The following is an 18172-nucleotide window of genomic DNA, read 5'->3' as shown; positions in this document are numbered from 1 at the left end:
TTGATAGTGAAATTAGGTGGTATGTGCCGGCCCTTTTGAGATGGTCTTTAACCACACCCATTTGTATGTCAGTACTGTTCAGGGGAAAACAATAGCTGCCAACCTTGACAGTCTTTAGTGGCTTCATCATAGTATGTCCCTTCAGGACACTCTTCAAAACACGTCCCGCTGTAGAGGACAAAGTAGCTGATGGCACACTCAGTGCAGTCATCTGAGTCCGGCCCATCACAGTCCTTGCAGTCTGCATGGCAGGGAAAGCAGTGCTTATCTTCAGCATAGAAATGAGAAGGGCAGTCCTGCACACACTTCCCCTCATGCAGGAAAAAGTCATCCATGCACTCTATAGGGGACAGCAAACAATAGGTAAGCAAATGGGTGAGCAAAATCTGACCTCTGCAAGCAAGGGAGTGAAGAAGTCCTAGGAAACCATAAATCTTGCAGTGCCTGTCATAACAGGGGGTAAGATGACAGTGCTTTCTTTTTTTTGACTCCTCCCTCTCCAAACTGCCCATTAATGGCCCTACTGTCACACAGCATCTTCTGTGTTATATCAAGAGACTGAGAAGGGAAGTCACCTGTTCAGCACTGCTGATATTAACCAACCTGTGCTGCCACTGAATATAGGTACTGAGGTATTATGGGCTTCCTGCAAAATCAGGGATGTCTACAACTGAAGTTCTGTTTGATATATTAATAAAATATACATGTGGCTGGAACATATGGACCTGAATGTTTGTCTTTGCATAGAGCTGGGATTCAGCTGCTAATTTTATATGAGTACTTGGTTTGGTAGTTTTGCTTATAACTTCTCCCCCCCACACACCCTGTTTCATCCATGTTTATGTTTCCGGAATAGCTTGCTCAATATTAACTATCCTAGAAATTTAGACTCACCAGGATATTCAGGTCTTTCCTGATATGTTTCATTACCGAGATTTAATTTTCTACCATGAGTTGTCATTTGCAAAAACGGTAAATGGAGGTAAAGTTCAACCAAACTAGGAAAGAAACATTCTGTATTTCACATTGGTGTAAATGTGTATGCAAATGTTTAGGCATGGGTACACCAGATGGGAAATAGAATCAAATCGATGGGAATCTCTGTAGGGCAACAGGCACAGGCAAAGCAGTATGAAATCTTTACAGATTAACAGTTTAGACTCATCATAAACAGTTGAGTCTCTTCATTAAACACTGATTGCTTAACCTGTGTCTTATTTTTGCTCATTACAGGTCTTTTTCAGATCTGTGCTTGTCAGTCTGTCTCTACACAGATCCAGATGGATTTTAGCCAAAATGGGAACAGTTCTTCATAATACCTTTGCATATTTCATTGTAAATGCACTCCAGACACATTTCAGGGCAGTGTTTGCAGGTTCCTTCAGAGGCAAAATGCTTTTCTGAACAGGTAGGTTTACATTTCCACTGCTCCAGAAGCAAGGGACTTTTACAGGACAGGCATTTAGTTGCAGTTCCCATGCATGTCTTACAGGATCCACTGCATTCCTTGCAAGTCTCAGAATCATTAAAATATCCCCTATTGAATGAAAACAAAGACAAAGTGCTGGTCAATCTGTAGTTATCAAACAGTCCAGTGCAGAAAATGTGCACAGTTAGTACTATGAAGGGTGCCTGGCCTTCCTTTGTCCTTGTACCCACTCTCTAGTTGAACTTTCTTTCTTGCTCATTTCTTGATTCTCCCCTTACATAAGATAGAAATATCTATAATGTCTGGGAAAAGAAAGATGACATCTCTAGTCTTGTACAGCTGCCTCTAAAAAGTGGTCTCAGGGAAAGAGAGGGAAGTATAACCTCAGTGGCCCTAGAGGGGAGAAAGAGAAAACCCTGGAAGTGTGAAGGTTGGGAAGAATAAGGTGAGCTGAGATTTAAAAAAAACCCACCCAACAAAATCAGGTTGTGCAAGTGGTACCTGTGTTTAATGACAGAAGCTAGAGACAGTGAAGAGGGAGCACATTTTACTGTGCTGTGGTATCTGTGGTTTGAAAGCAACCATAGACAGCCACAGTTGGAACTATTAGTTGTAAATATACCAAAAATTTGTGCTTATATTTCAGGACGAGAGGGATAAAGGAGGGGCTGGTTGCAATCCAGTCTCCCTACATTCTCAAAACCAAATTTGAGAAGATTAAAGGACAAACAAATACACATTTTGAGATGATTACTTATTTATATGCATGCAGCCATTGATGGAAACTAAGAAAGAAGTTGACACTGAAAGTAGTCCCACAACATGTACTTCACATGTTCCAGAAACATATTCATTCTTCCCTGTAGATGGGTGCTTCTCCTTTCCTTCTTGGGTATGACCTTTCTAAAGAAAGGCTGAGGAGATGCATTAAGATCAATATTAGTGAAAAGACAGGAAGAGCTGTGCCTGCCACTTATTATAATATTTTTTTTTTTTCATGATAACCTTTGTCATGATTCTGCATCTGTTTCTCACAGGCCTATCTTCTTCTCTTGTTCCAGTCTTGAGTACCTGCCTAGCTCAGTCTTTCAAAATCCTGTCAGAAATCACCAGTGCAGCAAGTCAACCTTTTCTATCCCATACAACATGTCCCAACCTAAAAAATAACCCAGAAAAGAAAATCTTATGTAATACTATGCTCCACTGGAGAGTAGCTATGCCTCATGAGCTTTGCCTCAGTGCCTGAAAACCAGAGTTTAACTCTGGTGGACTTTGATGAATGATGTCTGGGAAGCCATTATTTATAGTCTGGAATTTGTGAAAAGGGGGATAATGACAACTGAAAAGAATAGTGATAGATGAAGAGGTTTTATTTTGTAATACTGACCTTGTGGGGGATAACTGAGAAAAGGCTTAATTTTGTAATGTGTACATTTTGTGGGATGACTGGTGAATGAGTACTGAGAGCAAATATATTAATATCAAAGCATTATCTTTGTTCGTATGCCACAAATTCTGATACTGAAAGTTCTTTCTAGACTTGACTTTAGTGCAATTACTTTGCATTTACTCTGACATTTGATGATGAAAGTCTGTTCCACTGGTCCTTCCTGTCTTATTTGACAAAGTTTGACGAAAAGTACTGCCAGAGAATTTGTCCTGGATCATAAGAAAAGCAGGAGATGCACATTTCTCTACAGAAAAAGGTTAACCAAGATATTAATGCTGCATAGTACAAATTTTATATGTCTATATAGGCATGACAAATGCTGGTGAAAAAAAAACACAGAAACAGGAGAACCTGATCTAATATCCACCATAGTCAAATGGGAGCCTTTCTTTTCTGAGTTACACTTATTATAGGAAAAAATAAAGAATATAAACAAAGAGAGAAACACATCACTAAGCACTATATTTCCATATCAGGAGTCTGATACATTTGTTCTGGTTCCACATCCCTGCTCTGTACTGCTTTGAGGAACAAATAAGTTAGTAGAATGACTTTTTCAGTCAGCATAAGGAACCACCCTTAGGTAGCATGGTCCTACTGAAGTCAATGGGAAGCCATAGGATTTCATGTCTGCTTTTGCTTCTGTTTTTTCCACTTTTTTCTCTAAGCAAGAGAAAATGCTGTTTATTTGGGTCAGATGAAAATGACTTTTACTTTGAGATAGTTTCTGGTAGCTGGGGTTATAGTAAGGTCTCCCTTGAAAGGTTTATTATGGATCTGAGCTTTAAAAAGAAAGAGCACAGTGAGAAAATAAGGAGCAGTCTTCAAAGGGGAGTTACTTACTCAGGGCATTCCTGCAAACATCTGCCTTCATGGAGGAAAAGTGGTTGGTCCTCTTCAGCCTGACACTTCTGACAGTGCCAGTGGTCGGAGCACATTTCACAGCCATCCATGCACATTTCGCACTTTCCACTTAGAACATTGCCAAAAGTTTTTTGAGGGCACAGAGAAACACAGGTGTCATGGGTAAGAAATTTTCCTGGCAAAAGAGCAATCCAGGTGGGAAAAGACACCAATTTAAATTTAAAAGATTCCTGCCTTGGATAGCTATAAAGAAAGCCTTCAACTTCCTTGAAATGTAACTTTTTGATGCCTAAAAAGGTGACTAAAACATTCTTTAAGCCGTTTCCCAAAATAGTTTGCTCAGTCTTCACTGAAATTTAAGGTTAGAAGGAATCATCAGGATTCTCTAGTACATCTTCCTGAATAAATCACTATTCAGTAATTCCTGCATGATGTCTACAACTTTTGATTGAAAATAAAGAAAAGGAGCAGCATCCACCGAATAATTTTTTTACCTATATTGCTAAAGGCATGTGCCTGTTGCCTAGCTAATGCCTGACTTCAGCTGGTAATTGTCTGACTACCTGCCTGTGCTTTAAATTGTCAAAGAACTTTCTAGTGACCATTGATGAAGATATTACGTGGAAGTGTGTAAGATACGGAATATTTTAGCCTTTTGCAAAACTTACCCAAAGAAGTTGAAGTCTCTTACCTTCTGGACATGAAGTACAGATGTCAGCAGATTTCTCACAAGTCCTGCATGAAGGGCCACAGGACTGCAATATTTTTTTTGCATCTGCAATGAAAAGGAGTAATATGTAATTTTTTTACTGTCTTATGGGATGGTTTTATTCATTTCCCTTCTCTTTTGGAGGCCCATTTCCCATGGCTTTTTCTAAGTTGTTTTGAAAATGTACCTCTGTGAATTTTTTGAATACACTAAGTTGAAGAAGTTGATGATTGTATTCAAGAGTTGTAATGAAGGAAAACATAAACTTTATCCTGAGATCCACTAAGGCACTCTTCTGGACTGTTCATCTCAAATGAGATCAATAATACATCTTAATAATGTAGTGCTCACAAACCAAATCCAGATCTGTAATCCTAATAGATTACAAACTAAAAAGTATGTAAATTTGGACAACTTGGTCTGCTGAGGTATTTTCATGGGGAATTTCTATAAGCTGGTTGGAGAACACCATTATCCTGTAACTAAGGGAGAAAATGTTGAGTAGGAAGGAAAGGAATGAGTGTTTGGAAAGCAGATCTGTTAAGCACTTGTCCCCAAAGCCATTTCCTGATATTTCCCTCCAAAAAGAAGAGTCTGATGTGTGTCAAATGGAGTCTTATACCTGTGGAAAACTAAGACTTTGGTTATGCTTTGCATAGACTTCATTAAATATATTACTCAGCTCTAAAATGACAAGGAGACACAAGGATTATATGTAGTATGGAGAAAGTATGTTGTACAATATGATAGGTCTCAGCGTACAGCTCTATATTTTGATCCAAGTAGTTACAATAGTAGGTAGATGCATGTCTGACGGAAATGGAAATGTGGGCCACTGAACAGAAAATAAAAAATAAATAGTAAATCAGAAGTTGTTTGTAGATTGAGCTCTGCGCTTCCATTAGCACATCCAGCTCTTCCTGCCAATTAAATATGTATGATTTCTGTAAGCAGATGGACCAGCTGACAGTATCCATTAGCCACATGCATAAGCATATCGCTGCACTTTATAGTTCTACCTGTTGTGGCAAGATACTTTAGAATGTTGACATTTTGAATGAAAGTCATGAAATCAAATGCTTTGAGTAAAAAGAGGAGGCAGGAGAACAGGAGACTTATATAGAGCCCTCTCCCACAAAGGGAAATGGTGGGTATTTTATTAAGCAAAGAAGCACTTAATAGAAAAGTGGGCATGTGTATAACATGGCACAGGTGCAGAAGGAGGAATAATAATAAATATTAATTATAGCTGTACTGTTAAATGAGTTGAGCCATAGCTATCTCTGAAAGAATGTGGCTGGGAGATGGTTCATAACAATATGACACATTCATGTCTGGTTCTACCAGCAGCTGAGAACATCTTAAAAACTTTATGTGCTAAAAAAATCTTTCAGTATGCTGTTCCTGGCTAGAACAAGAACAATGCAGGAGGGTTCAACACAGCGGATCAAAACTTGGATGTTTAATAGTAGGGCACTCAGCAAAGATGTAAGTTGTCATTCTTTGCCAGGACGACTTGTGAATGCTACTTGCACAGGGTAGTGGAAGCCTGTAGTGTTGCAGCTCTCGTTAGTAACTGATGCAATAAAAAGCAGATATAGTAGGAGATTAGGAGAGTTTTCATTGTCACCACCATTCTGGCTACAGCACCTCTGTCCTCCCTGAACAGGGGCCATAGTATCTGGCTTTAGTAGCCAGAAGTGTTGGTGACCATGGTGAGGCAAGGACCAAGGCAGGTGGGATGACGGTATTTCAGTAAGTACCACCTGAAGACAATTTTCAACTCCAAAGGTACAGAGGCCTTCTGGAGGTAGAAAATGCCTGAAACTGAATTTTGAGTTGTGCAGCCTCAAACTCTGCTAAACAGCTGGCATAAAAATCCTGGGTTTGAGTACACAGGAAGGATGTGTCGCCTTTGTGACTTCATAGTGAGCATACCTGAACCTAAGATGTATACTATCAGGTATCATGCAAAAATGAAAACTTCTGGAAAAGCTCTTTGGAAAGGCTGAAGGTACAGAGTCGCCGGCTTGTGGGAAGAAGAAAAGGTGGAAATGTTATATAAACATTGGGACCTGCAGACATAGAGGGGGTGGTATTTACTAATAAGTAATCTGAAGTTGCAGTGGTGGCAGAATAGCACATGGTTAGCTGTTTATGAAAGACTGGAGAGAAACAAGAAGATCTCAGTGTGTAAAGTGAATTCAGTGCTCCCTAAAGCAGCAATGAAATGTCCTACCTTCTGGTATCATCAGTATAACTGGGGCCTCAGTGCTGGAGCACTTTTCAATGAGGCTCCTGGTGCTGGGAAGGCAGTTGTCAGATTCACTGAATGCTTAGGGTGAAAGCAGATTTTTTGACAAATCCTGATTAGGCTCTGTACTTTGCACTATCTGTGTATAAATTATGTATTTGCATGGAGATAAACAGTTGGGTAGTTTAGGGAATGAAAAGCTACAGTTACAAGTAGTTTTAGGATACTCTTTTTATTTGTATGTAAGTTTCACCCTTCTTTAGGAGAATGACCATTTACTTCTGCTTTTCTTAGCCCTTCTGTGTGGGTGTGGGTATCTTGTAAGGCTTTCTGCAACAGCAGGTCCTGTGAATTTAGATCCTTTCTGTCTCTTGCTAACAGAAAGGATCTATCTCTTTTTTTCCCTGCAGAAGACCTGTATTCTTTATGTCAGGTTACGACATGCTGTTCCAAGAGGATTCTAGTCTGTTTAAGTGCCTCTGAGTGTAGAGGGCAGTATGAGTCTCAGGCCTCTAGCTCTACTTAACCGAATAGCACACAAGCATTTTCAGTTTGCTTATCCAAATAATCCTCAAAGTAACTTGCTGGTGACCATTGCTTACTCTTGTAACAGTCACTAGAATGAGCAATGGTCACAAGATTTTTTTTGAGAGCCTAATCCTCTGCTTCATGTTTTATTTCCAGACACTTCACTGTTGAAAATCCTTAACACAGTCTTCTGGTTGATGTCATCTGTAAGAATATAAGGAATACCCTGGAAAAGCTGGATGCTTGGTGTTAATAGTTTTTTTTTCTCCTATCCTTAAATGTGCAGATCTTTTCTCTTTTTCTGCTCTTGAGAGAAGATCCACTCTGGCCTTTTGCTTTTAGATACTAATAATTTGGCAATCTGTGAAAAAGAACATTGAATAAGTAATGGTATGTTGCACAGTCGTGTGGTTTTTGGTTGTTGATTTTTTTTTTTTTTTCACTTTGCTTGTAGCACCTTGACTGAAAGAAAGACCATCTGTTCCTGATGTCTGCCTGCAATTGCACATCCTCTGTTACTCCATCAGGTGCTTTGATAAACCTTCACAGTTTGTCAAGGCAGAGTTCTGATTTTCCCACTGAAAATATCACTGTTTTTTTTTTCTAAATATGCAGTAAATAATACAAATTTTCACTTCCTTTTTCAGCAGCTTTGCATCCAGGTATCTTACCCTGGCTTACATTTTTTTTTTTTTTAAAATCCCTACAGAGTAGTTTTAAGCGCTGTAGTTTAATACCAGTTATGTGTGTGAAGAAACAAGCCAGAAATATTACTGAAGTATGTCTTGTCAGGGGAAAAGGACCTTGATCCTGGCAAGAGAGTTGGTATAATATAAAAAATAAGTAGAAGGAATTTAAGGTTAAGCAGAGCTCTTAACTTCTGCTGAATAATTTTTAAACGAGCTCATTGATTAAAAAAACATTTCAAGCCCTATAATTAAAAATAAAGATCCTTTTTTCGGTGAAGTACTTTTTTATTTCCATTTAATCCTTGCCCCTTTGGCATTTGTTATTTTCTGTAATATTTGCTGGTCACCACCAGAGGGGAATGTATACAAGCAGTTGGGCTTTTGACAGTTGGAGACGACTTTTAGCTTTCTAATCAAATGCAAGTGCTTAAATGCCAAAACTTTATTACTGACAAATCTCACAATTATTGTTATTATTTTTAAATTCTGGACATTTAAACCAAGATTTTTTTCTGTGATAAAGCTGTTACTGACTGGAAATAGGCTCTAGGTTACTAAAAACCCCACTCCAACACATGTTTAGAATAATGTGAAGTTTCAAAATGTAATTTTCTTTCATAGCAAAAAGTTCCCAAATGGGCAAATGTGATGCAAGAGGTTTTTTTTTTACAGAAACCAGTGTATACTACTTGCAGTAATGCAAGGAGATCTTTCAAAAGGTAGCCTTACAAAGCTGAAAAATGCTCATGCAAATTGTATTACCTTTGTCTTTGGGCTAATTATAAACTGAAAGCTTGGAACTCTCTGGTTTAAATTGTTGGGTTGTATTTTGCTTTTACCAAAAGGATGCCATTCTGTACTTGAGGATCCAACAAGCTTTCCTTTAAAATTTCAGTCTGTAACTTTTATGGTTGCAATTGAAACTCCTAAATGTAGAAGTCATAAGTCTATGATCTGGAGTTGTAAGCCACTCATATTTGAAAAGTGGGACACTGACTCCAAAAAAACCCACTGTATTCTATTATTATGCTGTTCTGCTCTTCTTTTGCTAAAGGCCAAAGCATATGACCTTTTCAGACCATTAAGCTGCTTTTATCCTTATGATTATATTCTTTATTTCCTTTTTCCATTTTTTTTTGTATAAAAATGCCTTCTATTTAAACTGTGTTCAAGCCAGAATACGACTCAGAGTCACAATTATTCTTGCATCACGTCAGAATGAGTAACAACTTTGTCATACACCCAACTAAATCTCTCTTATTCCTTTCTAGAAACTGAGAAACTGAATCACGCTGTTTCTTGAGCTAAGGTTTACTGCAATTCTGACGCTACCATAGGCCTCTTGCCTATTCAATCTATCCAGGGATTATCAAACTGGAAGGGCGAGGAAAGACTGAAAAATGTGCTTTTTTTCTATTTTCTTATTTGGGCTTGTGCAACTTGAATGAGGCAATGGGAGAGTTTCTCGAAACCTAGAGCAGTAAGTCTTTAACTGTTGATCCCAACATGAATTAAGGAAGAGTAAAATTTAATTCAATTTAACAAAATATCCCCTTATTTACTTTCTTTTTTGCTTAAGTGATCTTACTTTAAACTCTTAGATTTTTTTCAGTCTGATTTTAGAGAAAAATTAAGTGAATCGTCAAAAATATTCAGGGTGAAAAACATGGGTCCATGTTGAAAGAACTGTGGACCTCTTTACGTGCTCACAACTTATTCTGAAAAAAACGTTAAATGTATTAAAAAACCCCAACATAAAACCCTTTACAAAACCTGAGCTCATATAAGCAGAGATATAGCCATAACTAAAAAGAAATGCCTTTAAATATGATAGCATTTGAAGTACCTTATGGTCCTTTCTTAATTTCATTTAAACCCACAACTGCATTATAATAATTGTTACTAGTATATACTCCTCCTCTTTGTGCTGCCCATCTTGTTCTCTCTAACCACTCCCTGCACAATGGATTGTTATGCTAGGTAGTGCGATCAGTAAGGGTTCAGACACTTTAAAGATGGTTTGTTTTCTTCATTTTAAGTCTTACTTATTCATGTTCTTCTATGAATAAAAGGGGGATTTAAAAAGTTGTATTTTTAAGCTCCTATCAAGGTAGATCTCTGTGTACCCTTAGCTTCTAGACATTCACTTCTACAAGGTGAGACAAGGAGGCACAAAAGTACAAAATGTAATCAGTTCTAGGTAATGTTAAGTTTGATGGCTTTGTAATGGAAAATAACTGCGGTGCTTGAAGGTAGTTGATATAGTTTCAGGCCCTCAGGACCTCAGTACAAAAGGTGTGAGAAAAGCAGAATAGAAGGGCAGGACCAGGGGATGGGGAGTATCTGGGACTAGCAGATGTCCAGGGTGGGCACAGATAAACTAACTGATAAGTAAAAGGACAGGATGATTGCTATGTTTGGGGTGTTAATAAACCCATTAAGCTGGTGTAAGCATCTACTAGGGAGTATCCGGACTAGCAGATGTCCAGGATGAGAGCAGTTAAACTAACTGATAAGTAGAAGGCCAGGATGATTGCTATGTCTGTAATGTTAATTAAGCTTGTTGGGAAAAGTAAACGACCAAACTCTGCTGGCAAGTTTGTTCCTGGAGTTTTCTCGGAATCAAAGGAGAGTATTTTTACAGTATATTTTGTTGTAGGACCATGGCAAAATTGCTGCAGTAAGAAATACAGAAGGAAATTAAGTGCCATGGCTGTTTGTAACTGCAAGCGTATTCCTTTCAGAAGGTGACCTGTCTAGGTTTTACACCATGTAATGAGATGTGATTTGAATGTGATCCAGTTGAGATGCTGCTTAGTTTGTTACATTTTATTCTACATGTGGCACTGGCCTTTCAATACTGATAGTCATGATAAAAGCTACAAAACCAGGATATGTATCTCCATGATGTAATTATGATTACATAGAGTAAAATGTAACAAACCCAATATACATATGTAATAAAATACTAGACCTATCCCATTTTGAAGGCTTATGTGAACCGTAAGTTTAAGGAAACTATAGGAATGCTGAGAAGTAAATCACAATCCCCAATAAACATTAATTTCCAATCTAGTTATCTTGTACTACTTTACAAACAACTCGTGAGAATTTGAAATTAACATGCTTAAAAACATATGGGATAATGAATCATTTTTGCTTGCCGCTAGCAACCTGAAATTTCATATATGAATGATACTTATAAAGGTCCCCTAACTCTTTCCATGATGCTCTAATTCTGCGCTCTAAATGCCATAACATTTTCACATTTGGAAGATTATGACCTGTTCTCTCCTGCTGCTGATTTGTCTGCTCTCTTCTGCCCACCCCACTCGTTTCTTTTTTTTCCATTCCATATTCTGAGACCTTTATAGGTATACCTGCATAGCTGCATTAAGTTTCTTTTAAACAATCTTTTTTGTTTAAAGCCTGAATTACTTTTTTTTCTCTCATTCAGTACATGTTTATTGTTTTTCTTTATACTTAGGAAAAGGAAAATACACAGGATGGATGCGGTTGATCAATGACTGCTTATGGGAGATTGTTCTTTTATTGGGGCGAATGTAATACTAAACAGAACCAGCTGCTATTTAGCTGCAAAATTTACAGCAGCATATATTATCTGCATGTGAAGAAGCACATATTCCATTTTGAGTTTGCTTCAGAAACAGACCCCATTCCATACCCATTTTTTAACTTCTGCACTTTTCAGAAGAATATGGTAGGTTAAACTGTGTAACCGAGGAATGAGCAAGTTTTTAGGGTGTGGTATTTAAGTGAACATGCAAAATGAAGACCTGACCATAACTTGCAAAATGTCTAATCCATTAGAAAGGGTGTGTGTATTCACTTGGTGAATCAAGCTTACACTAGTGTGTCTCCTGGCTTCCAAACCAATTTCATCATCTGGTACATGAGATAAAATACAGATGTTTCATGCTAGAAACACAGAGCTCGACCTCCTCTTTTTTTTTCTTTCTTTTTTTTTTTTTTTCTCCTTTCTTGGCTTGCCTTGTCTTTCTAAAAGCCTGGATAACAGACGTGGTCTGTTGCATTATTTCAGACCTGAATATGACTTATTAATAATTCCTGATATAAGTTGAACTGTTTGCCCAGCAAAGTATACCCCCAAAGTAAATATGATGTTAGAAAGTTGGTTTTAGATAGAATGTTCTGGAGTGTGTATAGAACGTTGGAGTATGTGCTCCTAAAAATTCAAAAGACTGACCTATCATTTATCCTTGCATAAGAAACAGAACTGAAAGCTTAAATACGGAAAAAAAGTGTATTCTGCATTCACAGAGGTTTTAATCTTCACCTAGATGGACTATACTATCAAACTGCAAAGAAAATCAGATTCTATTTTGTTTTCACAGTGAGAGACTCTGATGTGCTGCCCTTTAATTTATGTGAGCCTCAGACCCGAATAAAACAACAGTCTTTTTCCTAAAACTCACTTTATCCCATGTGGTACATCAAGACAGTCATTAAAACCACAGTGGAACCCACTGAATCCATGTGGCTGGAAGAGAAATGGCTTCATTATTTGTAAATATAGTTCAAGGTCTAATATGTCAAGTCTCTGTTAGTAAAATTTCTAAAGAAAAACAGTAAATAGAAGACTAATGTGGTAAAAGCTGACATAAACTACTGGATTTGGAAATTTTGGCTGTCTTCCTAGTTGCGTTGTCTTCTTGCATTGTCTGGAGCAAGGCATGTGCTGAGGATGAGGTTGGTGCAATCTCATAGAACCATAGAATGTTTTGGGTTAGAATGGACAATAAAGATCATCCAGTTCCAACCCACCCTGCCATGGGCAGAGACACCTTCCACCAGACCAGGTTGCTCAAAGTCCCTTCCAGCTTGGCCTTGAACACTGCCAGGGGTGGGGCAGCCACAGCTTCTCTGGGCAACCTGTGCAGTGTCTCACCACCCTCACAGCAAAGAATTGCTTCCTAATGTCTAATCTAAATCTCCCCTCTTTCAGTTTAAAGCCATTGCCCCTTGTCCTATCACTACTTGCTCTTATAAAACATCCCTCTCCAAGGGATAATTTCTCAAGGCCCACGGAGTCTTTCTGTACAGGTATGCCAGCCAGAATTGTCACTGACAATAAGTTTCAAGGAGCACAGGTAGGTTTTCATTTTGCCTATTCTTGTACTGCATTGTTGAATAAAGTGGTAAAAGGCGGTGGCTGCCTCTCCTGAATTTTATTGGTTTTCATAAAGCTTTTGACAATGAAGAAAATAATTGTAACAGATAGTGAAACTGTTTTCTTTCGTTTTCTGGTTTTTGTTTTGTTTTGTTGTTTGGTTTTTTTTCTGTTTAGAATTATGTATTCCAAACAGTATCAGGGTGTGAAATGCATTGCAGTCTCTAACTAGGAACTGGCCTTTGGGTGTGATGTAATACTAGAGTTAAATGTTAATGATTCTGCCTGAATCCTGTATTTTTTGTTAAGAATCTTCAGCATGGAATGAGAATTAAAAAAAAAAATCAGTTGTAAATCTGGACTTAGCTGATAACTGCCCCTTCGATACACCATCAAAAGAAAGAAGTGAAAGAGTGATATTCTAGCCTAAAAATTCAGCCATTTAGATTTTCATTAGCAGATCAAAATGACTGTTATGAAAACTAGATAATCCATCAGTATCTGAGCATAAAACTTCACAAACTGTTGATAAATTTAGTTATTGACTGTCAGTAAAGACAATGACAAAATGACAACTTCATTAACATTTTGACTTGAAGGTTAGTACTATTTGGAAGCCTACCCTAGTGAGAAAAGGCGGAAGCCTTTTCTGTTGCACAGTTCAACATCTGTTTCTCAGCAGTTACATGGCACATCTGGAGCCACACTGCAGGAATCCCAGGAAGCGTATCCAAGAGATGAAGAGCCACGAGCTGGGTTCCTTGGGCACCTGCCACTAACTGAAGCAGAAATCCTGTCTGGTCGAAGCAGTAAGGGTTGAGGGCTGCCTTGGTTGCAGCGACCACGAGATGGTGGAGTTCAGGATCTTGTGTGGCAGGACTAGTAGAATACCAAGTAGAATTGCAACCCTGGACTTTAGCAGGGCAAACTTTGGCCTTTTCAAGCAATTGCTAGGGGAAATCCCATGGGCAGGGCTGCTTGAAGGTAAAGGGGCCCAAGATAGTTGGTTGACATTCAAGGACTGCTTTTTCCGTGCTCAAGATCGGAGCATCCCGACACGTAGGAAGTCAAGGAAGAGGGCCAAGAGACCTGCGTGGCTAAACAGGGAATTGCTGGGTATGCTCAAGTGGAAGAGGAGAGTTTACAGGTCATGGAAGGAGGGGCTGGCCACTTGGGAGGAATATAAGGCTGCTGCTAGAGGATGTAGGAAGGCAGCTAGGAGGACTAAGGCATCCTTAGAATTAAACCTGGCAAGAAGGGTCAAGGACAGCAAAAAGAGCTTTTTTAAATACATGGCAGACAAAACTAACACCAGAGGCAATGTAGGCCCACTGATGAACGGGATGGGTGCCCTGGTGACAGAAGATAAAGAGATGGCAGAGTTACTGAATGCCTTCTTTGTCTCTGTCTACTCTGCTGCGGGCAGTCCTGAAGAGCCCTGTACCCCTGAGACCTTAGATGAAGTCAGGTCGACGGAGCGGTTTGCCTTAGTCGATGAGGAATGGGTTAGAGACCAGTTGAGCAATCTGGACATCCATAAATCCATGGGTCCAGATGGGATGCACCCGCGGGTGCTGAGGGAACTGGCGGAAGTCATTGCTAGACCACTCTCCATCATCTTTACCAAGTCTTGGGAAACGGGAGAGGTGCCTGAGGACTGGAGGAAAGCAAATGTCACTCCAGTCTTCAAAAAGGGCAAGGAGGAGGACCCGGGTAACTACAGACCGGTCAGCCTCACCTCCATCCCTGGGAAAGTGATGGAACACCTTATCCTTGATACCATCTTAAGGCATATCAAGGATAAGAAGGTTATGAGGGGCAGTCAACATGGCTTCACCAGGGGGAAATCATGTTTGACCAATCTCTTAGCCTTTTATGAGGAAATAACACGGTGGATGGATGATGGCAGAGCGGTGGATGTGGTCTACCTTGACCTCAGCAAAGCATTTGACACAGTCTCCCACAGCATCCTCACAGCTAAATTGAGGAAGTGTGGACTGGATGATCAGGTAGTGAGGTGGACTGCGAACTGGCTGAAGGAGAGAAGCCAGAGAGTTGTAGTCTATGGGGCTGAGTCTAGTTGGAGGCCTGTAACTAGTGGAGTGCCTCAAGGGTCAGTACTGGGACCGGTATTATTTAATATATTCATCAATGATTTAGATGAGGGAATTGAGTGTACTATCAGCAAGTTTGCTGATGACACTAAGCTGGGAGGAGTGGCTGACACGCCAGAAGGCTGTGCTGCCATCCAGCGAGACCTGGATAGGCTGGAGAGTTGGGCAGGGAGTAACTTGATGAAATATAACAAGGGAAAGTGTAGAGTCCTGCATCTGGGCAGGAACAACCCCAGGTTCCAGTATAGGTTGGGGAATGACCTGTTAGAGAGCAGTGTAGGGGAGAGGGACCTGGGGGTCCTAGTGGACGACAGGATGACCATGAGCCAACACTGTGCCCTTGTGGCTAAGAAGGCCAATGGCATCCTGGGGTGTATTAGAAGGGCGGTGGTTAGTAGGTCGAGAGAGGTCCTCCTTCCCCTCTACTCTGCCCTGGTGAGACCCCATCTGGAGTATTGTGTCCAGTTCTGGGCCCCTCAGTTCAAGAAGGACAGGGAGCTGCTGGAGAGAGTCCAGCGCAGGGCAACAAAGATGATTAAGGGAGTGGAACATCTCCCTTATGAGGAAAGACTGAGGGAGCTGGGTCTCTATAGTTTGGAGAAGAGGAGACTGAGGGGTGACCTTATCAGTGTCTATAAATATATAAAGGGGGAGTGTCACGAGGACGGAGCCAGGCTCTACTCAGTGGCAAACAATTATAGGACAAGGGGTAATGGGTACAAACTGGAACACAAGAGGTTCCACTTAAACTTGAGAAGAAACTTCTTCTCAGTGAGGGTGACAGAACACTGGAACAGGCTGCCCAGGGAGGTTGTGGAGTCTCCTTCCCTGGAGACATTCAAAACCCGCCTGGACGCATTCCTGTGTAACATTATCTAGGTGTTCCTGCTCCGGCAGGGGGATTGGACTAGATGATCTTTCGAGGTCCCTTCCAATCTCTAACATACTGTGATACTGTGATACTGTAACTTTGGAGCAGCCATTAATGTTCAAGTCAGTACAGCTCTGAGAGAGATACCCATAAATAAGATGTGGTTTAACTACTGGAAGAAAAGCAAAACAGTATGCAAGATGGAATGAAAGAGTTTTTCAGCAACACTATACACAGAACTGCATCAGCTGCCTGCTCAAAAGAAAAAACTGACAACAAGTCACCTCATTTGACAGTGTGAGAAATACATAACCAGTAGATAGACCAAATTACAAATGTGCTCTTCCATGGCACTGATGTAGATAGTCTCAAATTGAAAATGTACTAACTCATGAATGAAACACAAGGAAGTGCATGGAGGAGACCAACTTTCTATTAATATTTCTCGTTTTTAGATCTCTGATCTTTTTCTGAAGTGAAGAAATGTCATTCCTTTTGGTACAACATTTCTCCATAGGTAGGCAATGAATAGAAATGGTCAATATTTTTTCTGAAAATATTTGTTAGTATATTTTAATTCTTAATGCCAGGCTATATGGATCTAAGGATAGTCATTCTTTGATGTGTTTGAGTCAAATAAAGACACAGGAATCAGAGGAAAATTTGTATTTGGTAGAAAAATAAAGCCGGAAGGCACCTTAAATAATGTATTCTATTGCTCTATTCAGTAAACATCCTCGTCAGATGCTTTTCATGTGTTCTTAAAGACCCTTAGTGATGGAAATCCCCAAAACTCCTCAAAGATGCCATTATTCCATTTGAAAGTCCCCTTTTTTCCAATGCCAAATCTAAACCTCCTTTTCTGCATTTTAAGTCCTACTTGCTGCACTTAACAGATACTCAATCTTTTCCTTTCTTCTTCGTAACTGTTTTTCTCAGCTTTCTCATTTAGTTCTAAACCCCTCGTTCATCACAACTTTTCATTGTAAATAATTTTCTCCTTAGATTTCTGGTAATTCTCGCTGTTTCCTCTCTAATCATCCCACTTCTTTCTTTTAACACTGTGCCCAAAACCGAAGGTGTTATTCCAGCTGATGCTTTACAATTATAAAGAGAGTGAAAGGATTGTATGACATTGACTTTTCTCTTTGTTTACAGTGATAAGCAAAACAGCTATTGAAACTCTAGAGAAAATGTTACCCTTTGTTGGAGAGTATGATGTACACATAATTAAAAAGTGCCATTTGCAATCCTAACTATTGAAATTCCTCATGCTGCACAGGTTTCACTTAAAAAGAACGGACATTCATAGCAAATGAGTTTTAATTTGTGTGCTGGGTGGTAAATTCAGCTCTGCCTCATTTCGTAACATAACCTATTCAGTTGTACTTTATATAACTGACATAATGGGAAAACCAAATTTTCTCCTATTCACTTTTCATTTAACACTTTCTTATCAAGAAATTTGTGACAGAACAGGGATGCATTTGAAAATAATTTAAAAATTATTTTAGTGGAATTCAGGATCTTGTGTGGTAGGACCAGTAGAATAGCAAGTAGAATCGCAGCCCTGGACTTTAGCAGGGCAAACTTTGGCCTTTTCAAGCAATTGCTAGGGGAAATCCCATGGGCAAGGCTGCGGGAAGGTAAAGGGGCCCAAGATAGTTGGTTGGCATTCAAGGACTGCTTTTTCCGAGCTCAAGATCGGAGCATCCCGACACGTAGGAAGTCAAGGAAGAGGGCCAGGAGACCTGCGTGGCTAAATAGGGAATTGCTGGGTATGCTCAAGTGGAAGAGGAGAGTTTACAGGTCATGGAAGGAGGGGCTGGCCACTCGGGAGGAATATAAGGCTGCTGCTAGAGGATGTAGGAAGGCAGCTAGGATGACTAAGGCCTCCTTAGAATTAAACCTGGCGAGAAGGGTCAAGGACAGCAAAAAGAGCTTTTTCAAATACATGGCAGATAAAACTAACACCAGAGGCAATGTAGGCCCACCGATGAACGGGATGGGTGCCCTGGTGACAGAAGACTCAGAGATGGCAGTTACTGAATGCCTTCTTTGTCTCTGTCTACTCTGCTGCAGGCAGTCCTGAAGAGCCCTGTACCCCTGAGA

General features: G+C 39.8%; 1 protein-coding gene across 3 annotated transcripts in view; it reads right to left on the bottom strand.

The window, feature by feature from the left end:
- PCSK5 (proprotein convertase subtilisin/kexin type 5) overlaps positions 1 to 18172 on the bottom strand; it is a 268581-nt gene that overhangs the window by 9930 nt on the left and 240479 nt on the right. For 2 of the 3 annotated variants that reach the window (XM_057432936.1, XM_057432938.1), the window contains 4 exons: positions 4435 to 4518; positions 3723 to 3918; positions 1320 to 1537; positions 104 to 340 (listed from right to left, as the gene is read on the bottom strand). In XM_057432936.1, the coding sequence (XP_057288919.1) occupies positions 104 to 340; positions 1320 to 1537; positions 3723 to 3918; positions 4435 to 4518 (735 nt within the window). The remainder of the gene's footprint in view (positions 1 to 103; positions 341 to 1319; positions 1538 to 3722; positions 3919 to 4434; positions 4519 to 18172) is intronic. The other variant, XM_057432939.1, reaches the window with a different exon arrangement.

Source organism: Pezoporus wallicus, unplaced genomic scaffold (genome assembly GCF_028554395.1).
Source record: "Pezoporus wallicus isolate ANWC-B61680 ecotype Strahan unplaced genomic scaffold, APGP_CSIRO_Pwel_v1 contig_2910, whole genome shotgun sequence".
NCBI lineage: Eukaryota > Metazoa > Chordata > Aves > Psittaciformes > Psittacidae > Pezoporus > Pezoporus wallicus.
Note: the sequence above shows the minus strand (reverse complement) of the source record. Positions and strands in the feature narration are given on the sequence as shown.